Here is a 26,931-nt window from a genome sequence, read left to right on the forward strand (position 1 = left end):
CCCTTGGATCTCATCACTGGGCACCACATGGTCTTCCTCTATGATGTTTTGCTGAAGCTCCTTTCATCAATAAATAATCAATTTAAGTTTATAAAATTTTAATTATCCTGCCATTTTTACTGCATCTCCCTTTGCTTTAGTATATTTGATGGAGCAGATCTGGAAAATGTTTCCTGTATGTTTTTCCTTGTACCTTCTTGCAGCCAAACTGACATTCTTTTGATCCAGCTTCTTTATCTTCTTATCTTCCTCTGCCTCTGAGCCCTCTTCTGTTTTTTTATTCTTTCACTCTGATTTTCAAACACAGATTACCTAATAGTTTGCAGGTTAAAAAAAAGACTTGTCAAGAAATAGATCTGTAACAAAAATTTGTTGTATTGTACTAGTAATCTTTCTTTTCATCTCATGTCACTGACTGCAATCCAGGTTATAGGAAAAATTCCTTATTTTTTGAAAATGTGAAATTTTCACAGTTAATGCTTAAATGCATAAAGTTATAGGCTTCTCTGTTAATATTCACATACTTGTAATTTCTCATTTTTCTTCTACACTACTGATAAGTACACTGTGCTTGGCAGAGAAGATGCAGCTGATGAGTGGGATGATGAGGAACAGTACTGTGAGATTTGTTCACCCTACTTACATCACTGAGTTATAGGATGTGTGGGAGCTGAGAGGGGCTCACTTTAGAGTGAAAGTGTAGGGAAAACCTTATTCCCTGACATTTAAGGAGTCAGATCCGGACTCCAGCGAGCAGCAAGTTAAAAATCTTAACTTTACACTGGATGATGAGAAGGTAGAATAATCATGCATAATCACCTTAAAATTCTGCTGTAGAAGGTAGAATTTGGCTGCTTTCCCCTTGCATGGCCTGCCCAGGGTCTCCTGGGGGACAGGGGAGCTGTGGGGTTCTGAGCTGAGCTCTGATCTCCCTTTCAGACGCGGGAGCAGGAAGAGCTGGAGGAGGCTCTGGAGGTGGAGCGGCAGGAAAGCGAACAAAGACGGCTCTTCATGCAGAAGGAAGAACAGCTACAACAGATGATAAAAAGGAAGAATAAACAGGCACTCCTGGATGATCTGGTGAGTAACAAAACCGGAGGCTTCGAATGCTCAGTTGCATTGACATTCATCTCTATCACTGCTAACTGCATGGAATTAACAGACCTGTCTCTGTTTCCCTGTTTTGTGCATTTTGTGTTTAGATCCTCTCACCTCTTATTTATTTCAATGTTCTAAACCACTCTGATTTTGGTAGGCCAGGGGCTGGATGAGAAGTGCTTTTGGGATTTGTACACTTCATTGGACTCTACCATTGTTGGCTTGTTAAGCGGTTCTGATGTGTGTGAGAGTCTGGTGTGTGGAAGCAAAAAGATCATCAGGAGGTGCTTCAAGACTCAGCCACCCCAGCAGCGGAGAAGGTGGAGGGCAGGGCACAGTAACCTCATGAGTTATCCAAGCATTGGTCAGCCCTTTCTCAGTTAGAACACCTAAATGATTGGTGGCCCCTTTGTATGCAAAAACTCCTACAACAAGTTTTCTTGCCTTGAATGTGTAATGTTCTCTTACTGCAACTACTCCTGTACAAGTTGCTCCTTTTGAAGTGAATGAAGCTTGTACAGACAAACAGAGGAAAACTCAGACTGCTTTTGGAAATTGTGGTAATCTTAATTAATTTACTGATTCTGCATCTGATGTGCAATAATGTGTGGGCATGGAGAAACTCACTAAACGTATTACCTATACAAGGTTCGTGTCTCAGTGTTTTCAATACAAGTGTGTGTACAGACATGCATGCGCACACATTCACAGGTTTACCACCATGAGGACAGTCTGTGTGCACACAGTCTGTGTGTAACCTTGAGGGAGATCAGCAAAAAGAAGGACGTATGCATACATACATGTCAGCTGTGTCAGTGTGGTTTGAAGCTGCTTGGCATTTCTAAATCCTATTTTCTCTCTTATATCAGTGCATCTCACACTAATACCATGTTAATTCCTGCTTTGTGGTCTCAGTTCTTATTCAGATGCTTTTCTACTTTTCCTAAAAAAGTAGAGCTCCTCTTTGAGCAAGTGCAGAAAGCACTGACATAGAGAGAGGATCTAAGTGAAATTTAGGAATTTCAGGGCCTCCTGAAGAGATCTTTCTTCAGGCCAGGATTCCTGGCAACCTGTTATTGGTTTTCCTTTTGTGGACAAAAGCAGAGATGAGCAGAAAGGTTCTTTGAAAAATAGCATAAAGCCTGTATCTTTACATCCAACAATCTATTTTCACTTTAAAGGTAAATATGTTTACAGTCCACACAATTAGAAATAGTGGATAAACTAATAAAAACTCCACTATGAATTTGAATTTAGTTTCTCAGAATATGGATTTTGAGTTTCTGACTTTTTAAAACCTTGTTCTAAAACACACTCCTAACTGACTAGACAGCAGTGGTGATGTGTGCTTGGTTGTTTAATTTTTTCTTTTTTTGAAACACAGCATTTGGTTTTACTGGAAACCTTCACCAGGTGGCTTGCAGAAAGAATAGCTATAAATAGCCCTTAAAACATGACTAAAATAAGTAGTGTTAACTGTGATTGCATATGTATTGCTATTAAAACATATCTTAGTATTGTAAAAACAAAATGAAGGTGACTTTTAAAGGCTGAGGGAGGAAACTGGACAGTTTCAAGTTGTGTCTCTATTTGTGAAGGGTCAGTGTCAACTTAAATTTGGGCCAAAACTTGTTTTGTAATATTACTAAGGTTTATGAAACCATCACTGAAGTGTTTGTGTAATGACTTACAAAGTCTCTGGAAAACCAGCAATTGTTAAACAAATAAACATTTTCTATGGTATCTGAAATCCCTCTAATGCTGGGCTGCAAATCTGAAAATGAAACTGATCATGAGTAAAACCTAATAGAGAAGTGCAGCAAAAGCCAAGCATAAGCAGCAGTGTAAAGACTTAACTTGAAAAAAAAAAAATCTTTATCTGTAGTTGCTGATTCTGTGCTAAATCAAAAAGGATTAATTTCTGGCTATAGGGATACCAGTGGTAACACCACTGACTGCAGGATTGTGAGAGCAGAGGAAGGTGGGAATCTGACATTGGCTTTGGATCTTCTTCTTTGGACAGATCACCTGGTTTGGTCAACCTACAGCCCAGACCTACTGGATCTTGGTAATTTTTTTTTTTTCCAAGTTTGCCCTTGCCACTGGGCAGCAAGAAAAAATGAAAGACACATTTTTTTGTGTTGTACGAGTAGAAATGTTGGGTATTTTCCTTGTCAAGAAAAGCATTTTACCTTTAGTGCTGAAATCTTATAAAGCTGCAAATCTTCCACTAGAACAGATTGCTCAGAGCCCCATCCAATCTGGCCTTGAACATTCACAGTGTTGGGGCGTCCACAGCTTCTCTGTGCCACCACTCTCAGTAAAGAATGTCTTCCAATCTTAACCTGACCTCTCTCAGTTTGAAGCCATTCCCCCTTGTCCTGTCACTCCAGGCTGTTGTAAAGAGTCTCTCCATCTCTTTTGTCAGCTCCCTTCAGGTACTGGAAAGCCACAATTAGGTCACCCCAAAGCTTTCTCTTTTCTGGGCTGAGCAATCCCAATGCCCTGATCCTTTCCTTGTGGGAGAGGTGCTCCTTCCCTCTCATCATCTTGGTGGTCCAGGTCATTTTATGTGTTACTTATGGTGGTTTCATATGGAGCGAAGGTCTCAGTTGGGTACAAAATGCTTGAGAATAATGTACCATCTTCAAAGAGGTGGTAATTTAGGTAGTCTAGAGGCACAGAAAAATGTTTGGTATTGTAAATGTTGTGCAGTGGACTCTGGTTTCTGGCCAGCCTGGAGAGTGCAGAGGCTCATGCAGAAAGGACTAAACCTGGGGCCAAAGCTCCATGAACCCATCCTAGGCTGGGAACAGGGAGGAAAAGGCCAATGCCAAGTGCTGGAGAGATCAGCAAGACATTGAGGGGGACCCAGGTTCTACAGGCCACTGGAAAAACAGTTTGGTCCTTTTTACCTCCCAGTACTAATTAGGCAGTTTCTATCTTACCTTTGCTGTAGGTCACCTCTTTTAGAATTAAACCTCTCACTTTAAAAGCACAACACCCTATTGTAATTTAGACTTGCAGTCTCAAATGCACTTTATGCATCACTGGAAGAGCTATAATGAGTGTTTTATTTTGGATTGTTTGTTCGGGGATTTTTTTTTTTAACTTTAGATAGTCTTGGTTAAGCCAAGCTGAGTAAAATACTCAAGCATTTTCTTTATGTGCTGTACAAACTCTCATGTGTATGCAGAGGTTTCTAAGATCATCTCTTAGATGTTTTGTGTGTTATGGGACTTGCACTCTCCTTTTCAACAGCCCATAATTCCCAGGCATGAGCACAATGGGATTGCAGCACATGGCAGAGGAGCAGGTTTTCCCTGCACTGTGGCATAGCTTGGAGTCAGGGAAAGGCGTCAAAGACGTCATATCCACACTTTTACCAGAACCTCAAGGGTTTTGAGACAAATCTTCCAGAAATTGTTGCGTATTACCAGCTTTGTTCATAGTGTCGACAGTTTGTTTTCCCATACAGAAAATTGCTGGTATGGGTAAACACAGGGTTGGAACTTCCACGTGTGTTAATAGTTAACAGAAGGGCTCTGTGCATATTCAAAAGGACAAACAATCAGGATGTGGTGCCTTGCTGGCACAGCGTGGGTTTCCCACAGTTGTGTAATCCGGTGTACTGGTTGTTGTGTGAACTCTTGAGAAGTTGGTTAAAAATTGGCTTCCTTGAATCATTTTATTAGAAATGCAGTGAGTGTTTAAGGAATATGAGCAGGAGAATGCTTTCCACTCTTCCCTTCTCCCCCAACATGTTAAATAATCTGGTGATTGAAGGAATTCAACATCCTTAGCTTCTATTGACAGCTGGCAGCACATGCTGCTGCATGCTGGTTAGAGATGTACAACACTTGAAAAAAAGAGACTCTAAACTAGTGCATTTGGGGTCCAAATTTTCTCCTAGTTGTACAGAAATTAGATGTGTCTACAATTTAGGTTTTTAGTATCTTCTCTCCCCTTCTCTCAGCTGATCACAGAAATGCAAGTAGGAGCCTATGCCTTAGTTGTGTTCATGATTCTGGACCAGATCTTGTCATGTGAGATTTTTCTGCTTTTGTCTGCATTCTAGTGGTAAGACAAAAGGAGTGTAATAAAATATAAAGAGGAAAAAGGACTGCAGAGTGATGTGAAAAGTCATTGTACAATGTTACTGTTCTTCATGGTCACTTCAGAGGATTTCTCTAGGTACCATGAAAACGGCAAGGCATCTTGTGGCATTAAAAACATCCAACTTCTTATCTTGAACTGAATAATTAAAAAATCCCAGTCCTGTTAATGAAATCTGTTTGGTTTTGTGAGTAACAAACATGGTCCAGAGTTGAGTATTTGCTTGGCTCGTTGAAGCAAAAGTCAATGTGATGTGTAAAGGCCTTAGGAATAAAATACTGTGCTGGAGCAAACCAGGAAGAATCTGAACTTCTTCCCTGCTGTCAACCTCATGGTAATTCTAGCCGGGAATTCCCAAGGATTTCTGTGTGCATGTAGAGTCACATTAGTTTCTTAGAAAATTGGCCAATAATTTCCTGACTCTCTCAGAAATGCACTTACATATATGTATGTTAATAATCATTCTGTCCTGACAGTTTCAGTAATTCATTTGCTTAACTATTCATTTTACTACTTAAATATATATATATATATATATATATATGTGTATATATTTAAAAATTGGCTGGCTTCCCTAAAAATAAGTTGCTGAAGGAGAAAATAAATATGCTGTTGGTTGCACTTACAATGGTGCCATTGTGCAGAGCAGAGCAAGGATCATTTCCAAACGGCCTCAGGTGAAATCTAATGGGAAACAATTTCAAACTGGTCTGAGTTCATTGGTAGAAAGAATGTGTCTTAGATAAACATCTGATCCAAGTTATACTACTCAGTATTATTCCTTCTCTGATTAAGTTCTAATTTTTTTTTTTTTACTAAATATTGTTGCATTGGCCAGTTGGAATAAGGAGTCTGTTATATTGTCTTTAATGTGGATTCTATAAAAATGGTTGTTTGCAGGTTACTCTGATTTATGGGGTTGCTGCAGCTTTTTCTTATTAATGAAAATGATCGTTTTCTGTAAACTGTTTCTGAAGGAGAGGATACTGCGCATTCTGCTGTTCTCCTAGTGATAACCTTGCAGTCACAGCCTGCACTTTGGAAGAATATGCAGTGTTAATTAATATTTGTTTTGGTCTAGGACTCAAATTTATTCCTCATATATGTTTACAGGAGAGCTCTGATCTTCCTGCCTCTCTGCTCTTAGCTCAGCATAAGGACAGATCTACTCAGCTAGAAATGCAGCTGGAAAAACCCAAACCTGTCAAGCCAGTCACGTTTTCCACTGGCATCAAAATGGTAAGATTTGCTTGGTTTTTTTAATTGTATTTTTAATGCCTTTAAGAAGATCCAGGATTTCCTCAAATGAAATTCAGAGAGTCTTTAAACCTGATTTGCATGTTACATGAAATAGTCTGTTCTTTTCCAATTAAATAAGTTATTAGGAATTAATTCAAGAATTTAATCATCCTGCTAGTTGGAATATTGTGATGACCCAGAAGGGTCATCACAAACATATGGAACGTTTTCATTGTGTAGTTGTCAAAAAACAAACTATACCTCTCTCCCTGTGAAGTTGGGGTGTCCTTGAATTATTTTTCTTGTTTATGTGCCAATTCTGGAAGTTGAAATTTTGGAAGTTCAAGAATCATCTGTGCTTTCTTCAGCTTTATTTTGAGCACTGGAGTAATCTGTGAGTATGAGACTGACAATCTAGAAAATGATGCCAAGGTTAAGGACTCTATTTTCATTGTTATTTGGCTCTAGGAATCAACAAATATTTTTTGTAAATGTGTCACTGTTAGGGTGGCAGCTGAATATCTCTCAGCATTCCTGTTCTGTGTCATGACATGGTACAAGTACACACCAGCCTGTGTTCATAAGTGTAAACCTGGAGGTGGGAGCACGAGTGACTGATCTTTTCTGCACCTTACTGATTTTCTGCTTTGTATTGTTTTAAATCTCTGTACTTTTTTTAGACTTTATATTTTAGAATTGATAGTGGTGAACTGAATGTCTTGAAAATAACCAACACTATCTATTCTCCTCAACAAACCAAGAAGTAGCCAAGCAAAAATCTGTGCATCAAGCTAGTTTCCTATCAGTAACTGATTTATTTTTACCATGAATATTTGTGCTGTTCATTATCTGTCAAAGTGTTCACAGTGTGGAAGCATTTGCAGCTTATTTTTCCGAAAGCAGTGTCAGTTTTTGCAAAGCTGTGTGGATTGTTTTCTTGTTTTCCTGTGGTGTAAATTGATCTTCTTCCTATTTCTTTTAAAATCTAACAGTTTGGACGAGATTGATATGCTTTGTGAGAGATTTTCTGTCTGTGTGGAAAAGCCAGTGAACAGCAAATGCCTGTTGTTCTGTTTAAAAAATACTATGTCTGAATGCCTCTACTTTTTCTTGCTGTTAAAATATATTGTCAGAATTTCTTAAAGCTGTGGCCTTTCTGTGGGAAAAGGAAGAAGATCAGCTTGTGGATGCGATGAGGACAGTGGAAGTATTTTCTAATCATTTAAAAATGAATATTAAATGGAGTATGTGGTAGTGGACATTTGAGATCTGCAGCTCTAAGTAAACTTCATCCAGGAATGGTGAAAGACTTGGATGAACAGATTCCCAGCAGCAGTACATTTAAATCCTAATGTTTGGAATAATAAGGGATATGCCAGATAACTAACTGCTAATTCATTAGTGTTTAGAAAATATGAATAGATAAATAATTTAGTTTGTTCAATCCCAGGAAACAAAAAATATCTTGCCCTGACTGATTTTACTCCTATATTGAAAAAGAACAGTTTAACTCTACTTATTTCTATTAATGTTTTTAACAGTAAAGTTAAGGATTGAAACATTTGAAGTTGGTGACTGTTATTTATGGAAAATGGATTGCATCAGAAATTTTACACCAACACAATTACAGGTTTTGCTTAGAAAGATGAATGTTTCCTTATTTTCTTTACAGGTGCTCGATTTATTTATTACATGACATAATTAAAAAAAATACAGAAATTATATTACACAATAATAACAGTATTGATACTCTGCACAATAAATGGATGAGCTGTCTAACATTGTAATTTTTAAAGAAGTTGGTTCCCCAGCCTGGGAATGTTTCTGTGGGTGTTCTGCTGGGAGGCAGCTCAGTGCTTGGAAGCAGATATTGAATTTCTGTGGATGATGTGCAAATTGGCAGTTTACAGGGTCGCTTTGACAAACTGGCCTCATTTGAATGAAATGTGTTTTAATATGGCTAAATGCAGAATGAGAAATAGAAGAGTAAATAACAGGCTCTGAGAAGAGCATTTGGGAGTTCAGCTAAGCAAGTAAACCAGTCTGACTCTCAGCCACAGCATGTATGGGGGGCCTTGAGTATGTGAATAGTCCAGCAATAATTAGGAAAGGAGTTCTCCTCCTGAATGCAAATATTGGGAGGAGTTGTGGCCTGCAGACTTCTGCTGGCTGCGTTTTGAGGGCAGAAATCAGAAAGAACACAAAGAGGAGCCACAGAAGTCCATTCAAAGGCAGAAAGATCTGCTCTGTGTGCTACATTCTGCCTCTGCTTTAGGAGATGGTTAAGGTATGACTCAATTTACACTAAGTACCTCCTTAACACAGAACATGCCAAGTCTGAGCAGTGCAGCATTAAATGTAGCAAGAACCAGTAACCTTAGTTAAACAAATACCGTCTAAATAGGAACTGGAGGAATGAATAAGACCTAAAGTTCTATAAGACACAATGTTCTGCTGGTTAATTGGCCTTTCTGGCTGTTAAAATTGACCCTGGAATGCAACAAAATGTCCAATTCTTGATATTTTCCGATTCAGATTGAGGTGCATCTTGGAAAGTTACTGTAGTTATCAAATGCGAATTTGCTGGCCTTGGAGCAGGGTTAGTTTTGTGAGAAGCAGTTCTGCTCATTGCACATGATCCATGAAGGCGTGCTCTAGTGACAGTGTGAATTCCCACCTGGCACTTACTTTAGGACATGCTTGTTTGCCAGGCTGAGTGTTTTTCTAAGAACCTGAGATCCTCAGTCCACTTGTTTTGCGTAGGTGTCCACGTGAAGTGGGTGGAGCTTTTGCTGTGCTCTTTGTAGCTGCTTTGACTTTGTTCCCCTCTAAACCATAGGGTTCACACCACTCCTGTTGGTGGGGGCAGCTGTAGGGCAGTATTGAGAATTTATTAAGAAATGCAATTCTAATTAATGCTCTGGCACAACAGTTCTGCAAATTCAGTACATTTCTGTGAAAAGTCTGGATTGTGCTCACTGTCAGAGGTTTAGCAGTGCACATTTAGTGAATCACTGTGTATGTTCTCCCCCTGAGCTTTTATTTTTTCCTAATAGTTTGGCCACTGACTTTTTCTGATGAGTGTTTTCCTCTAATTTTGTTTCAAAAGAAGGGAGGCCAGATAGAGCTAGCTAAGATACTGGCTGATCCAGAGCTGGTGTTTACACAAAGGCTATGAAAATATGCCACTTGTGGCAATCTACTGAGTTTTTTTCAGCTTGAACATGAGTGTTTTTCCTTGGTCAGAGATGTTCTTCTGTCTGACTGCTAATCAGACATGTTTCTTGGTGTCTGAGTTAGGAGCATGTCCATTCTAGTCTCCTGGGCAATGCTCAAGGAAGTTGGCTCATTTAAGGTGTCATATTAGTGCTGTGAGTTCCTCTGCTTGCAGGGGGAGGAGGGAAGGCCTTTCATCTGTAAGCTAAGCAAGAGCATCCCCTATAGCATGAGACAGACAATTAGCTCATGGGGATGGGGTCTCCTTCACTTTTCCTTTAGTGAAATGCCTTTTTTTTTTTTTTTTCCTTCTTTCAAGTGGAAGCAGTTTTTCCTCTGTAGTCTACTCTTTTTCAGTAAACTCTGTCCTCTGTGCACAAAGCTTCCATTCCAAATCAATCAGTTTGATTTACCTCTGTGAGTGGGGGGAGACAGTGCTTTTTTCCTTATCATGTTCATCATATTAAGAGACATACTTTCAGCACATCTGAATATTTAAAACAGTCTTATTATATCTAATCTCAAATCAGAGTAAAGCTACAAAAGAAACTAGCAATCTTAATTGCTGCAGTAGTGCTAAAAATGAGATTTCTTGTCAATTGTGGTACTTCAGACTTTAGTTGCTGTGAAAAAGAGCAGAGTTTGTCAGAAATGAATGACGTTTTCAGCATTTGTAGGGTTTGTTGGAAGGTGCAAACCAAATCTAAGGTCTGGCAAGGGAACCATTCTGTTTCTTGGTTAATGTAATGACCATTTTTGGTTGTCAGGTAGCTTTAATATGGAGCTCATTTTATGGTGTAAAAGAGATGCTCGCATGTATTGTAGACAAATGGCAGTTTGCAAATGCAACAGGAATAAATTGTGTTACATGAATTTAGTTTTCTTCTTATGTCTACAGAACTGTAGAAGGCTTTTCTAGGTCTGTGCTTTACCCCACCATTGTGGTTAAAAATGCTTAGAAGTGTGGATGTATTTAACTCCTCTTTAATTCATGTGACTGGGAACACAGAACTTTTGAGTTTGTGGCCCAGCTGTTTCTGTGTTTGTAGAAAATCTGAGACCTTTAGACTGACTCAGTTCTTGCCATCTCCAGCATTTCAGACTGCTTCCCTGTCCCTTTTCTGTTCCTTCCAGTTCTGTAATGTTTTTCTCCCTTCCCCCAGCCTCCCAGGACTTAGCCTCTAGTGAGGGTATTCTTGGAGTAATCTCATGCAGTTAACAACTCAATTACCTCTAATTGGATTGCCCAAAAATGCTGGAAAACAACATAGGTGTCCCCTAGCTTGCTCCTGCTTGGGAGAGCTTCCCTTCTTGCCTTTTATACCCAAATACCTCAGAATTAATGTAATGCATCATTGGCTTTCCAATTCTTATCATCGTTTTTGTTTTTATTACTTAATAGCAGTGGGAATATTTATTAATAGAACTATTAGTGCAGAGTGGTGTACGTGCTTTATCATTACCAAGATGGTCCCTACCCCAGTGAATTTGCAGTTTAAATAGATGTGTCAGGGTGGGAGGGGAACCAGATGCCCGGAGGGGATGTTCTCACCCAGGATTAGACAGCAGAGCAGGGGAGGAAGGAGGAATAGGATCTAGCCCTACTGAATTCCTAACCTCGTGGCTCTTCCTGAGCTGAGCTCCATCTCCTGTCAACAGCACCCCTGAATGGCAGCAAATTAAGAGTGAAATATCTGCTCCAGCTACTGCTTCCCTGTCCAAATTACAGCAGTGGTGTTAAATAAAGCTTTGTGGCTCTGAATATTGCCCAGATTTATTCCAGTTCTTGCCGTTTCAGGTTATTAGTAGCTGGATGCTGAGGAGAGCAGTGTGCAGCCTGGAGCAGCCAGAGCATGAAGGAGGGAGCAGTCATAGAACCAGTATTTCAGAGGCATGGATTTGTGTCAGACACAGGATGTCTAGGATACCTCAGGAATGTGTGTTACCACTAAGCTGCACATAACAAGTGTCAGGGAAGAGATTTTGTGCAGTGGTACACTTGCAGTATTATTCTGATGGGAAATAACATTCTTATTTTTCCTTATGTGGAGCTATTTCTTTTAAAACATTGACCTCATCAGCTCAGGTCAAATTAACTGTTCTTTATTATTGCCTTTTCCTGCAATATTGCTTCCTGTGCAAACAACTGCTCAGCGGCTGCTCCTGTTTTTCAGTCTGTTTCTTTTATAGCTCGTGGAGCAATTATCCAAAATCCTGTTCCAAACTCCAAAAAGTCTGTCAAAATACCTTTTTAATCAATTGTGCTCCTTCAAAGTTGCTTAGACATATGCCAGGTACTCTGAGGTAAGTGAGGTGCATGTCACACTGTGGTTTAGGCTACAACTATTCTGCAGCTCCTGAGGGGGCCTTACTTTGCCAATTCTTACTGCTCTGGGTTGGTTGGTTGGTTTGTTGGTTTTGGTGCAGTGTGTTTTGCAGTGTGTGGGGGGTTGTGGTGGGGCTTTTTTGGGTGCTTTTAGTGTTTGCCTGAAGTTAAAAAATAAAGCAATCAAGGCTTCCTTCACTATTAGCACAGCTGGTCTGTCTTCAGACTGAAATGCTTCAGATGGAATTGATTTCTTTGAGATGAATGCCAGTTTCAGTTTAATTGGTATTTTGTTTTTAATCTTTGTTTGGCTCATACCACGCACATTTTTCTTTTACAGCTGGGTGGAATGTTTCCCTCTTTGCAACTCTTGGTAGTTTAGAATCACAGCAAAATCACACCACTTGTTTTCGAGAGTAACTGGTGTGTTTAGGCATATGGATCCTTTTGGAGTAGATGTATTTGTTCAGAGAACATGCACGTGAAGGTAAAATTTCTAGTGGCACTGAGCATTCTGTGTCTCTGTGCCTGTGTGTGGTGGCTGTGTCTTAGCTCAGACCCGAATGCCCCAGTCAGGGGAGTCACAGCACTTTCCAGAGGTGCCCAGGAAAGCAGCATTCCTGCCAAGCAGCTTCCCTGGAGCAGAGATTGACAGGGGGTGCACAGAGCCCTGGGACAAGTAGGATTCTGCAGTTGCTAAGCACCATTTCCTGATTTCTAGTCGGAGTGTACGTTGCATATTGCTTTAGCATTGAATTTTTGTCATCAGTAACAGTGTCTTGTTTTTAACAATGAGCATTGATTTGCTAAGAAGGATGCTATTTCTGGAGAGAGGAAAAAGGAATTGCGGCTGCTGGATCTCTACCATTTCTTACAAGATGTGGATATAGAGTTCAAGTATATAAACTGAGGGATACTAAATATGCTGGATGATATAACTCAGTTTAGGACCAGCATGCTGGATTTAAAAAGTGATCCACAGTCCCATGACCCACCTACTGCTCCCTTAAATCTCCTAAGTTTATAAATACAATATGACTGCAACTTCCGAGTAGCTTGATGGAGAATGATTAGCAGTAGTAAATACATTTGTCATGCTAAATCTCTAGCCCTCTGTTTAAATAAAAATGTTTTGTTAAGAGTCAAGCACATACATGCTGAACTGTGCTTTGAGTTTCTGAACTCTGGTTTTGAAGTGTGTGCCAGATAAACTTTATTTAAGTGATCTATCATCAGAATGCTTCCTGTGCACTCCAGCCCATGGACTGAAGTTTGAAACATTAATTGGGTTCTGGCCTTACTAAGTAATTACTGTTACATCAAAGTGCATAAACATTCAGCACATGATGTTGACTTAATGAATTTTGTTCTTGATGTTGGTAAGAAATTTTTGGTTTCTGGAGGAAAAAAGGCGAAGTAAATGACAGTATTTGTTACTTCCCCTCCCTTCAATTACACAGCAATGGCATTGGAAAAGGAGACTGTATTTTGAAAGTGCAGTCCTATGTCTCCCCATAGCTCTCTGCAGGATTTTAGTTTGGAATGCCTTAGGAAATATGCTGCAGTTGAAATTCAGCTGTTTGGTGGACAGACATAATCAGAACTGCTTGACTTGATTCACTTTTATGGTTGGGCTCTCTGATACTGCTCTGTTAAAATAATATTTGTTCATTTGCTTTAAGGCTTCTTTACATGGATAAAGCAGCATATGTTTATGTACACGTATTAGTATAAATACAAATTAGACCCATTAGTTTGCACAGCTGTAATGACTGGAATTTAGTAAATGAAATAGTGCCAACAGTGTTAATTGTACAGGAGTGAATGGCATGACCAATGTGCTTCTTAGTTAAAGTGTCTGCAGTGGAGCATGTCTATGCTTTAGCTGTCACTTTTTGGAATGGAGCTATTCTTAGTGTTTGGGTTTTTTTTTTTTTTTTTGTTTTTGTTTTTTTTTTTTTTTTTTTTTTGTTGGTGGTGGTGTTGTTTTGGTTTTGGGGTTTTGCATTTTCATTTTGTTTTGTTTGTGATTTTTAGTGTCCTGTTTGGTTTTTGGAGGTGCTCAAGAGCTTACTTGCATGCCTGATTCTTCCCCATCAGCTTTCAGAGGACATCTCTGTGCCATGCAGCATGTTCTGGCCTATGAAAACGCTCACAGGGAGAAGGCTGCTGGAAGAGTTCAGCCAGGTTGTCATTTGCTTCCTTGCCTCTATGGGAGCAGGCACTGAGACAGAACAGCAGGAATGGGCTTTGGGCTCTAATGTAGGATGCCCACATTCCATCCCAAGCAGCAGCCAGACCTGCCACTAGCTAAGATAGCACAAAGACACATTGTAGAGTAATTTAAAGAAAATGCCATTTTAATCAGCCTGAGATCCTCCTGTTTCTGAGTCTTACAGCTCTGAGTGTACCTTTGCTTGAGTAGGTGTTACTGTGAGCAATAAGGAGACATCTGACTGAAAGAAAGAAGGTGGCTGAGAGGAGAGTCCAAAAAAACAGCTGGCAGGGAAATAAAGAATAATAAAAAGTTTCTCAATCATTATTTGTTTTGGAAAGATCGTGCTTTAAGCACATGGAAATACTTTACACATTTGAGAAGTGCTGACTTCCTACATGCCTTGTGAAGGAACAGCAAATCATTCATATAATGTAAACACATTTATAGATTGTTCCAATATAACTTTTTTCATTGCTGCTGTTCTTTTTAACAAGATACAATTCAGTGCAGACATGCCCTTTTGATGCTATACTTTGGCCAAGAGTTGCAAACATCATAAACATTAAATATTAGTTTGTGCTGAATTAATGTTACAAAGTTATTGAATCACACTTTTAATGCAGAAAGTTGTTAGACAGTGCTGTTTGATGCACTGTTTAAAAGTAAACACACAAGGAAATAGTGCTGGAGTGGAACAGAAAGAAATAGCTTGTCTAAAATTTTAAGTATAAGCATTATGTCTTGGTAGAGATGATAAAAAATGGGAGCGGAAATGCCAAAAGTGGGCTGTTCTCTACCTCTTCGTAGGAGCTTCTTATATCCTTGAAGGTGACTATGTAAAGAGGACTTCAGAGAACTAAGTATTTTAGAATTTAGGTCTTAAAAAAATAGTTCAGGCACCTTAATTGTCATTTAACAATAAAAACATTGATTTCTCTGCAAATGGTTGGTAGACTGTCTCCAGTCTTACAGATTGTATGTGAAATGACATTCAGCTGAGGACTTTTTAAAGAGGAAAATTCTTTTAAAGAGAGCAGCAAGAACACTTAAAGAACTCTAATAAGATCAATGAAGTATTTAAAGCCATTTAGGGAAGCTCTAGTACATTTGTATATATGCATAGAAGTATGTGTGACCTTCCTGCCATGATCCTTTTTTTCTTAGCAGTTGTCTGCATCTGTGAGAACATCATGTGTTTTCTTCTAATCCTTTCTTCTGTTGCTGCTGATCAAAGCAGTTCCGTGTCATTCCTTCATCTTCTCTGTTGTGTACCTGGAGGAGCACTGGTGACCTGGAATGGCAGAGCAGGGAGAATGGCTTTGCAGATTCCTCTGAGTCAGCACTCAGTTGGGCCATGTCTGTTTGCCTTGCTCTGAGAGACTTGGCTATTGTGCCTATTAAGGCACATGTGTGCAGACTTACCTCACAGCCTGGTTTCCACCCCTGGTTATTACATTTCTCAATGAACTAGAATCCATTTGTTGATATTTGTTTGCAGCGCAGTTAAAAGATCTTCCATAAGCCTATATTTTCTTCCTCCCCTGTTCTCAGGGCCACCTTCAGATAAATTCTGGGTAAGCACAACCTACAGCTGACTTTTCTGAAATTCTTGCCAGACTTGGTTGTACAACGAGAGCCAAGAGGAGGATGAGGGATGGCTGTAGTGGGAGGCAGTTGCTGGAAGAAATACGGCAGGGAAGTCGGTAACAAGTGCTGGCAGCAGCAGCAGTGGTGACGTGCTGGAGCATGGAATCAGGGCTGCTGGGGAAGAGGGAGCACAGGGCAACAGAGGAGACAGATGCAGGAGGATGAGGAGGATGTGGGGACTTGGATGTTGAGGTACTTTGGGGGAGATATGGGGCGGAGTCGGCAGAAAGGTGGATGTGAGCGGGATGGCAGTTTCTAGGCAGAAGGGCTGAGTGGTTTCTGCACAAGGTCAAGAATTAGAGGAGAGCTGTGGGGCAGAAGGATTTGGGGACCTAGGGATTCTGGTACTCATCCATCACAATCAGTTTGTGTGTAAGAATTCCATTCTTCAAGGTCAGCCAGGGTGGTGTGTGTGCACTTGTGTGGCTTCCAAAATGACACGCATGTGCTAACCAGGGTCCTGGCTTTAGTCAGGGGTGAAGAGGCAGGACTTGTTTCCTGCAGCATCTTCAGTTTTGTCCGAGGTACACCAGCATTACTGATACATTAATTACCAATATATTGATTTCTTAGGAAGAAAAAAATCATCAATGTGTTGGTTGGGGCTGTGCTGCATGTCTGTGTATGTACCACCTTTTCTGCACCTTAGCTCCTGCATAAATGCACACAGCAAATAAATGAGTGTTTGCTACACGGTCTCAGAGAAGTCAAAGGGGACATTTGTAAATCAAAAATTCATTTAAAAATTAAGATGTATTTCAAAGGAGCTCTTGAGGGCTCTAGTTTTCAACAGTCATCATTACCATCCAAGGTGCATCTGTATCGTACTAGGATACTTGAAGAAAGAGATATTTGGATCAAAGAGACAATGCACAGGAGACTTCAAAAGTAGTTTTCCTTAAAAATGTTTGTTCAGGTGCAGAGGGTGAGAGAGAGGAATATTGTTGGAGGCAATCAGTGTTGGACATCAAAAGGTGGATGTCCCTATATATATTGTGATTGTCAGTCAGCATGTCTCTGGAAAGGAATATTAACAGCACTGACTAGTAAGGAAACAAATTACCTTCATGAAGAAGTGTCTTGGTCTCTGAAAGTTTGTTTTATCCTCATGCCTTCTTAATGTTTTGGGTTTGTTGGGGTTTTTATTTTAAGGGAAAAAAACATAGATAATGGAGTATGTTGAAGTAGAGAATTGACTGGTTTAGTTTGTTTTGCTTTGCCTGAACACAGTTGCTACACAGGTAACCTCTGTATTTGGGGGAAATGCAAGGCTGGGGTGTAGCTTGTGACCCATTACAGTTCAGCAGAATGTGTGGCAAAGCAGTAAAATCCTCTGCCTCTTGCAAAGTCGTTAATAGCTTGGTAATAGGCTGTGTTTTATGCAGGCTTCTTTTTTAGAATGCAAAGTACTAAAGAATATTGTGACTACAGGGAAAGCTGCTTTGACTCACTTAGACAAATGTGTGCTGTGGTATGGGCAGGAAATGGAAGGACAGAGAGCACATGTGGAACCATCTATCTAAATTAGCTGGAGAGGAGCCAGGAGACTGGAACTTGCAACATTTGCCGTGATTAGTAGAAAATGAAATGGTGGTTTTGTGTAAGAATAATGATTCTTCTATTATTCTGGGCAAGTGAGGTAGATCCTGCAGGACACAGATGGTACATTTAAAGGTGGTGCTTGTGGAATTGTAGGCGTTTGAAAAGGTAAGTAGTTTGGAGGGAGGAACAAGTTAAAAGTGAGAGCTGTGCACAGGAGAAAAGCAGCATATATATATTTAGGTCTGAGACTCATTCTCCTATTTCATCTCTTGAAAGAGAGGCATGAATAAATAGAGCATCACTCCCTTCTCCAAGGCATAGAGGGATCACAGAAACGTGATCCTCTTCAAGTCAGTCAGAGGCAATGCTCCAGTGACCAGGAGCTGCTGAGCTGCACTATGGGGACATGCTGACAGATCTAAAGGGGTGGACGTGGGCACCTGATCCTCATCATCCTCAGGCCTGTGTTTGGTACCTGTGCTACATGGCTGGCATAAAGCAAACAAGCCACATACATGGCAGCTTGTAATGGTTCCCTGTGCTAGCCCTTTGGGTTCAGACAAGCAAAGTTGGAATAATCGATTAGTAAACATTTGAAGAATTTTCTGCCTTTCTGAAGGGGTGGCACTATCTTGGCCTTGCCTGCATACCAAGCATTCCCCTTCGTGGTTGTTTACAAGAAAACATGATTAGGATTTTCTTTTGTTATGAGGGAGTAAAAGAGAGCTCGGCCTGAGAGCTAGTGGGAAAACAGAGGGGATGGATTGCAGTGGGAATTTCATCCTTTCTTTGACTTCACCCATGTGGTTTCACGTATGCACCTTAATCTCCCACTTGGAGGGATGATACCACATTGAATTCCTGTTGAGGTAGAATCTGAAGACTAGATAGGGTTAGGCCAAACATTTATCAGGCACTTCTAAAATCTGTTTGGAGTATGGGGTAAAAACCATCTCAATCCTTAAGGTGCAATTTATATTCAAGTTTAATGTGTCAGTTTAGTTTTATTGATAGTGTTGTTTTACAGCATTTGCTTTGTGCCAATTTTTAACCTGTTTTATGTCTGGTTAAATAGATTTGAAATACAAAATTAATCAGATGTGTCACTTTTAAAGTAATATAAATATTCTTGAAGAGTGTTGTACCTATTTAGCTATTTGTTGCTTTTAAATTGTAACCAAGTTGAGGCTTAGGTGCCTGGTATAACTTTTGCATTGTCTGTCTGTCATCTAACTGAAAAATCTTTGGATTTTTTTTTTTTTTTAATCCTGAATAAAGCATTGGGAGAATCAGGGTTATTTTGTTTGTTATGCAGACCAAAGCATAAATGTATCTGCACTTAAGTGGTAGCCTCAGGCTTAGAAATGAAGGAGTGGACTGTGGTGGAGGTGACAGAGTTGGACCTATGGGGGAAAGTGAATTTAGACAATAAAAACCACTGCTGCATGTTCTGTTTGGAGAAACTTCTGCCGGCAGCTCTGGAGCTGTGAAACTGCAGTCTGGACCTGGGAAAGGTGGGAGATGACTGTGTTTTCTTGTCTCTTTTGCACAGGAAACTTTTTGCTGTTGTGCATTCTGTTGTTTTTGGTTTTGCTGCCAGAAAAGGAAGCTGGAAAGCCAAGGGGTGGCCAGCTGACACTTTTAGGAAGGGAAGAGAGAACCCCTACCTGCCAAGGCCTGTGGGTGATATGGAGAGACGCACACAGCAGGTCTTTCTTTCTGCAGTGGGAGGGATGTGTGTGTGCACTGTCAATTGTCCGTGACAGCTGACAGTGGGGGGAGGGAGCTTTAGAGGGGAACTCCGAGATTTGGATCAGGGAATGTGAGCTTCAGTCAAAATGCTTCAGTTGCGGTTAATACTGAGCGACTGCAGCTAGTTGGAACATGATTTTTGGATTGGAATATCAAGGCAACTTAGGTTGAGTGGTTTTTTGTTATGGTTTCCCTACCTTCCCTAACAGGGCATGTTTTGCTGAAGGATCGGTTGGAAAACCTGAAGGAATGTGGATGATGACAGGGTTACTACTCTGACCACTCTGGCGGGCTCACTGAGTTTATAAAGTCTGTCCCTTTCACTATTGTTTTATGCTTTTATATTTTCTGATTAATGGAATCTTGAATCTCTTTTTAATTACTTGCATAAGGTCACACAAAGTATTAAGCTAAGGCCATGGAAAATAACTTTGTAAATTCTTACTGCTCTGAAATCTAATTAAAAACCTGCAAACTTCATCATTCATCATTTTACCATAGGAGTGTATTTCTTATGGAGACAGTCTAATATCCTGCAGCAACTTCATGGCATTAAAAAAATAATTAATGGACCCTTTTAGGGCAATGTGTGTTGCTACAATGTGGAATAATACTTCAGTGTTGTAAGTGAATGGTGTGCTAGGAAACACTAATCCCTTGTGTATAGTAAGAGGAAGTATGAATATTACTTATTAATAATAATGTAAAACACCTTCACACACGTGCTTTTTCCTGGGCATGTTTACCTTTTTGTAAACAACTGCAAATTTTAATTACAGAAAATAGGTGAGAAACAAGAGGGATTTGTGTAATTAAGACGATCTGTTTATTTAAAAGTCTTCAGAAGTTGTAAGAGATGGAACTTCGCTGTATGTGAGGGATGAATGTTGTGCAATAATGCCCCTTCATTCCTCTTTCATAATAAATCTCTGCAGAGTATTCATCTGAAGGGCTGGATGCCAAAAAGAACAGGTTCGACTTGTCTGTGAGGATTTACACCACAGTGAAATGCACAACTGCTTTTGTAGAGGTCATTGTGAAGGTCATGAAGCCAGTCTGCACCGCTGAATGGGAGCAGCCTGGAACAATGGTGTGAGAGGTTGGACTGCCTGAAATCAATGCTCCAAACCTCATCTGAAATGGAGCAATAAGCTGGAATCCTTAAAACAAACGGCTTCAAAGCATGTAGGCTCTTTTGCAAGAAGTAAACAGTCTCTTTTGTCAAAGTTTGCATCTCGTACGCTCTGCTGAACGTGGCTCCGAGCTCAGAAAACAAGAGTGTGCCCATTTCCTGACAACTCACATTGAAATAACTGAGTGTCTCTAATATAAACATCCTCAAACCATTAATAATTGCCTCTGTCCAGGTTAAAAAAACCACCCCATGATACTGGATTTAATTACCTGAAGTTTGGAGCACCTTTTTTTTACAAATAAGGTCTGAGTTGGGCCATACAGTCGCTATGTCTTTAAATAAAAGATGATGATCATTTCAAATGGCAGCCGGCCATCAGTGGGGTTTAGTGCAGAGATTAATTAGTAAACTTTGGAATGCGCTACAGCAAATGCAGCTGATTGGCAATAGCATGTGGAGCAACAACTGTTGGAAAGCTGGTGCTGCTGAGCAGCAGAGGTATTTCCAAAAAGACTTAAGGGTGCTGTGATGTGCTGTGCTTTAAATGGCACTGTGCTGATTGCATCAAACCACCAGTTCTCTGTTTATGCAGTTTGGTAAATGCACGGATTAGAGAAATCTGGTTTGCATTTGGAAAGAAAGCAAGCTTTCTTGTGTTGTTTTGATAAGATGAGGTGCGCCCCATGAATAAAGTGATGACCCTGGACATTAGTTTACAGGGATTGTGGTTTGTCTGCAGTGCATTTTACAATTTTTTTAATTAAGAAGAGAAATGTTAAATGCTAAGATAAGAATTATTCTAAAAAGACACCAACATGATTATGGACAAATCAATGGTTATTGAAGTAAAATGTTTCGTAGAATTCTAATCTAGTTTTTAAAATTATGCAGATTTCTAAGTATATCTGTCTGCATGATTTATAATTGCTTACTCTCTTCCTTTTAAAGTTTTAAATGCATTATTAGAGAAATTTGGAGACTCTGTGTGATTAACTTTCTGAAGAGGTTTGATCTATTTGGTATGAGTAATGGACTCCATCATGTATAGTCCCTAGTGGGACTATTTTCTGAACTTGTTTCACTCATGGGATTTGTGCTTGGATAATGAATTTAAGGTGATTTATATAACACATAACTAATCTTGAGATATTACTTGGGAGCCAGATAGACTTAAAATCTATCTTAATAATGTTGTATTAGTCTTCTGATGCCCACCTTCATTTAGAAAGTGATGGTTGAACATCCATTTAAATTGGTAAGAAAGCTCACACCAATACCAGTGGGTTTTTGCTTTGGAAATGCCTCAGGCATGTGGATTAGCCTGGTAAAATTCATCTGGCTGCATGTACCTCGAGTATTGAGCTAAAGTCTGCCCTGTGAGCTAATGATATCGCTGAAATAGTCATAAATTTTTGATACAAACCTAGTGGAGATGCTTGATCTCATAAGATACAGATCACCCTGGCTTTGACCCAGAAAACCCTTAAGCATGTGCTTTGAAATGAATCAAGCCTGTTTTGCTCTTGGCTTAACTCAGCTCTGTGACCTGGTCCTTGTTGCGGTTCAGTCCCTAGGGCCATCCGTGTTTGATGGTGGATCGGTGGCCCCAGCAATGGCACACGTTGGTGTTTGGTACCTGGGTACGACCTGCTCGACTTCCCAGCTGTTGGAACAGCCCGTGCAAAGACAAGGAGTGGAGACTGGGGCTGTGAGGGTGCTGGTTGTTCCTCTGGAGGCCTGTTTGTGCAAGCCTCTGCTTCCTAGAGCGTGGTGTTTATTGCCATAGGTAATTGCAGCCAGCGGATGGGCTCAGTTTGCACCATCAGGTTTAGGCTTGCTTGGCTTTGTTGGGCTGGACTTGTAGGCCACGATCCAGGCAAAGCAATCGGAATGTGACTGCTCCTTTGGCTTTGTGAGGCTCTTTGTGTGCTGGGTGCTGAGTAGTTTTCTAAGCTGAATCAGTGATGCTGAATCTGGGTCTAAGCCCCAGGTAAGGGTATGATAAAATTTTCTGATGGCAAATAAATTTGTTAGCTTGACATGCCCCTAAGTAATTCCCTAAATAATTCATGTGCACATGATTGGGGCATTACAGAGTTGTGCAAACATTCTACGATAGTCTTTGTTTAAAACTGTTTAGCTCATGCCGTGGATTATTTGCATCTGGGTGTATCTGTGTGTACACACACAGAACAAGAAACCTCCATGCACACAAAGAGCATCTCATTAAAAACTACACTATTTGAGCACTGCAATCAGCTAATTACTGAGGTGTGCTTATTTTATTCAAACTGCTGTATGTACAGTATGCGCATCCAAGTGCATTGTAGACTATTATGAATAATTAAAAGCAAACTGTAGCCCTTTACAGAAGCAAATGTAGGTACATCCAGTGAAGCATTATCCTGGCCAGGCTGCTGGTTTGCTGTGACTCAACTATTGTATAAATTATGGAATGCTCTTGGTAGCATTTGAGGGCTGCCTCTTAGTATTGGCCTAAATCTGAGATAGAGAAGATTAAATGAAGTCTGAATTTCTTTGACTTGATAGCAAACAATCACTGCAGCTCCCTGTTTGTGCTTATACCCTGGAACAGACCAGTGCAGCTGCTGGAGTAGCTGGGCTGGGAGTTAGGTGATTTCATAAGGTGAGCTCCTTTAGGCTCTGTCAGGCTTTTGTTCCTTGTAGGTCTCTTGGTCAGTGTTCCCTATCTTGGCAATAAATGTTTCAGCCAACACAGCAACGGCTGTGAACAGGAGATGTGGGAGAAAAGAGTTGATGAAGTGTCATGTTTTAACTGTGCCCTGAGATTAATGTGAAACTGAAGTAGAAAACATGGTTTTCTCAGTCAACTACCATTGATAAAAGTTAATGTCCGGAGTTAGGGCCAAGTTATTTAGGCTGCTAGTGATTTAAAAGGTGATTTAAATTTGTTTGTTAAAGCTTTTTTTAAAGCTTGCCATCTTTTGCTGAAAATATAATTTTACAGAGAGTTATACATCTTAAACTTCATTTTCTTTTTCTTGTCGAATCTTGGACAATTGAGAACAAACCCCCAAAACCCCACCCTGGATTATAAAGCCAAATGTGCCATGAAAGCTTCTTGAACAGCTTGCCTTGGAACGCTAAAATTAATGTGGTTATAGTCCAGCCGTGGTGGTGGTGGGGAAAATAACCTTCCAAACTGTCAGCACTTGGGAAAGGAAACACAAAAACCTATTATTATTAATATGTAGTGTAGAGTTTCTGATTTGAAACTCCCATTGACTTGAGTGATACGGTATCAGTTACTGCGATGGCTGTAGAGCCGGGGTTGTGTTTCATGTAATGAAGTGGAGCAGCCATGCAGATGCACAGTAGCCCAGTGTGGCTGGATGGATGGATGGCTTCCAGGTAGATGGACACTGGGGCTGGCCGGCTTAGGAGGCAGTTTGCTGTGGTCAGCCAAAAAATCAGCTCTTGCTGGTGAGTCTGGAAGTGTTTGTGTGCGCTGAGTCAGTCTCTTTATATTACCGGGGTGATTTGATTGTAGCACTGAGTAGACTGGAAAGGCTTGGCAAATCCTCCTGGTGTGGGAAGCTTGAGTGCAAAAACTTGCCTAATTTTCTTTATTTAAATCAGTGTTGTCCTGCTTGAGGTCTTTTGGGAAGCATATCTGAGTTAATGGTGTTTTAAGTTAACGCAGTGTTCACAATAAAGGGCAGTTTCAGAGGAAAAGGGTGTGCTTAGGGTTACTTTCCACAGGCTTCTGCCATGTTACACATGGAAGGACTCCATTCTCACACACACACACACACACACACTTTCTTTTGTGAAATCTCTGCTTGAAAGATTTAATATCTTAAAATTTGCTTTGTGATCAGCAATTCTTTGAACTCGCAAGCAAGCAAGTGCGGATAACTTCAACTACACATTTGAAGTCTGATTCTGAGGAATGTTTATGTTGATTTTGACCTTAGAATGTGAAGTTTGATCTCTGTCTCAAAACTGCAGTTTTCTAGAGGAAATGTAAATACAGTCTGAACTTTTTTTAGATACCTTTAAAGTGTGCTCTGTCTCTTGAAAGCAGGGACTTTATTCCATAGATTGTAGATATTCTACCCATGGAAACCTATTTCTCTTCATAAGGCCCCAGATTCAGGAGCTGATCTCTAATCAGCAAAGCTCACTTGCATGAGCTTTTGTTCAGGAGACACTGATCTGAGGTGGTTTAGATTGGAATATAACCTTTTTGGTAATTTGGTAATTGTGAAGCTTCATAGACAGAGAAGGGTGAAGGGTGGAAGCTGATTGAGATGATTCAGAGTTTTATATAAGCACATAAAGCCGTAAGTTGTCTTGTTGTGTTTGAGTTTGAAAAGTGCTTTTTAACTACTTTGACATCTCGCTTTTATTCTCAAACATCTGCTTTAGATTGTTTGCCATAAAAGTGTAAGAATTAATCTTTCCCTCATTTTTGTTACTGCTACCAGAAACCAAACTATTTTTATTACTTCTTGTATAGGGATTTGGACCCTGGACTATTTTCAGAGTTTAGGAGAAAAGGAGTTTGTATTTTATTTTCTTTTCTTCCCTTCCCCCCTCATGCATCCTTCCCCTCTCCAAGCTTTCAGGTGAAGTTAATTAAATTATAGTTTTTAATTGCTCAAAGATGTTTGGCAGGGCTTGTAAAACTGTGTCGTAAGTGCTAACTGTGTATTGTGCTTTATTTGGTCCAATACTAAGAATTTTAAAGGGATTCAAATGATCGGTTTATGTTGGTTTGTTTCTCAGAGCAGCAGCTGCCCTGAGCCCAGGGTAAGCATTTGCATCATCTGTGGGGAGCCTGGTACATATTTTACTGATTGGAAATAATACGTGAAATTCAAAGAAATGAAGACCTTCCTATATGATTAGTCCTTTTTGATTAACAAATGTGCTTAATGCTTGTTCTTGGGGCTTCCTTTTCTCTGGGATTGCAGCTTGTTTGTGTTGTTTCCCAAGCAGCAGCTAGTGACCATAGCATGGGATGTCAGTGCAATCCCTGATGCCCTTTGAGCAATGGCTTTCCCCGTTGGATATTATTAAATGTCAGGGCACTCTGCTGTGTGGCTTCATGCAGTACTTGTGCCAGAGCATACAGGAATCCTCCCTTTTACAATGGAAGTGTTGTTTTTAAGGCCAAACTGTCTGTTGTAAGCCTACAGCAGGAAATACTCAGGCAGCCTCTCCAACTTGCTCGAAATGCGATGTTTGTGCTGCAGTTGCTTTCACAGCAGTCTCCCCTTTCAGAGTTCGTGGCAACACTTGCCTTTTTTTAATTTCAATACAAATGTTGTAGCGAAAGGGCTCACAACAGAACCAGTGAACGAGATAAAACAGATGAGGCATCTTTTTTATTCTGTAAACCTTAATACAGCTTTTCATGGACTGAGTGAAATTGCCATGTGATTTTACCCATTTTTTGCTGCCAGCCTCACTTTTCTCTCAAATTGTAGATTTTTAATGGCAGGAACCATTCCTTTTTCTTTGTGCTAAAGATGCCTTAGGTATTTCTGATTGTGTTTCAAGGAGCTAGAAAGCTGTAGCCACTGAAACTAGGGCAATGCAGCAGTCCATGGTAGTTTGTTCTTAGTAGGACTTTTTGCAACTCTCAGGATCAGGCAAAGCTTACAAATAGGCATCTTGGTCCTGTGAATCCTGTCCAAAGGACTGGTAAAATTCGGATGCCATGGGAAGTAATGCCATTGAAAAGCTGTCATGTGTCTGTGATAGAGATTTAAGCATAATTTTATTATACCCCCTTAAAACATAGATGGAAACTTGCATGGAAAGAAACAAACTCTCTGGAAGGGCTGAAGTAAATTTTGTGCAGATTAAGAATGAAGTTTCTTCTGCTCCAGGGAGTTTTTTGTTTAGTTTGAGAGGATGAATATGCATTTTCAAAGCAGTGCCATGAAGTGTGTGTTATGTTTGCAGTGGGTCCCCTCCTGTCCTGGAATAGTTTGTTCATGTTTATTTGCGTGCTCTGCATGCAAATAGAAAAAGGCTAGAAATAAACTACTTTTACTTTAAGTAATAATTTCTAAATATATTGCTAACAGTTTTAATTTAAAATGTTGTACTCAGTACAGCCAAGAGATATTGTGATGTATCACTTACTGCTAACGTCTGATACTTTCTTAGTTTTTAAACTTCAGTTCTTCTAAATTCCTTCTTTTTATCTTTTTGCCTGTTCCTAATAGTTCACCCTTTCTGTTTTTCTATTCTATTCATGCTTTTCCTTTCATCTGCCTTTATTGTCCTTTTTCTTAATATTTTATTCATTTTTTTGTCTCGGTTGCTATAAAAACTTCCTTGCTTTCCCTTGCCAGACGATCATCAACCTTTAGCAGTCCCTCCTTAAAATCTAGCTATTCAAGGAATCTTACTTTATTTCTTCCCTTTATCAGGCAGACAAAAGCCATACTGAATGTGATCTTCTGCATCTTTATCAACATTTTTTGGGGGTCTAGGCTGGATGCTCAGTAAAACAGGGAATATGTCTCTGGGTTACACACACACACACAGTTTCTTGTTTTCTAGTCTGAGGTCAGCTTTCTGTTTGGCTTTGTTATTTCCATCAGACTTTGCATTCCTCAAAAACAGTATTGTGGAGCTGTG

The 26,931-nt window shown here is 40.0% G+C and overlaps 1 protein-coding gene across 1 annotated transcript in view; it reads left to right on the forward strand.

The window, feature by feature from the left end:
* The window catches only part of MNAT1 (MNAT1 component of CDK activating kinase), a 116,919-nt gene that overhangs the window by 47,579 nt on the left and 42,409 nt on the right, over positions 1-26,931 (forward strand). Inside the window, exons 5-6 of the mRNA XM_066321621.1 lie at positions 940-1,080; positions 6,328-6,453. Coding sequence (XP_066177718.1) covers positions 940-1,080; positions 6,328-6,453 — 267 coding nt within the window. The remainder of the gene's footprint in view (positions 1-939; positions 1,081-6,327; positions 6,454-26,931) is intronic.

Source organism: Sylvia atricapilla, chromosome 6 (assembly GCF_009819655.1).
Source record: "Sylvia atricapilla isolate bSylAtr1 chromosome 6, bSylAtr1.pri, whole genome shotgun sequence".
Taxonomy (NCBI): Eukaryota; Metazoa; Chordata; class Aves; order Passeriformes; family Sylviidae; genus Sylvia; species Sylvia atricapilla.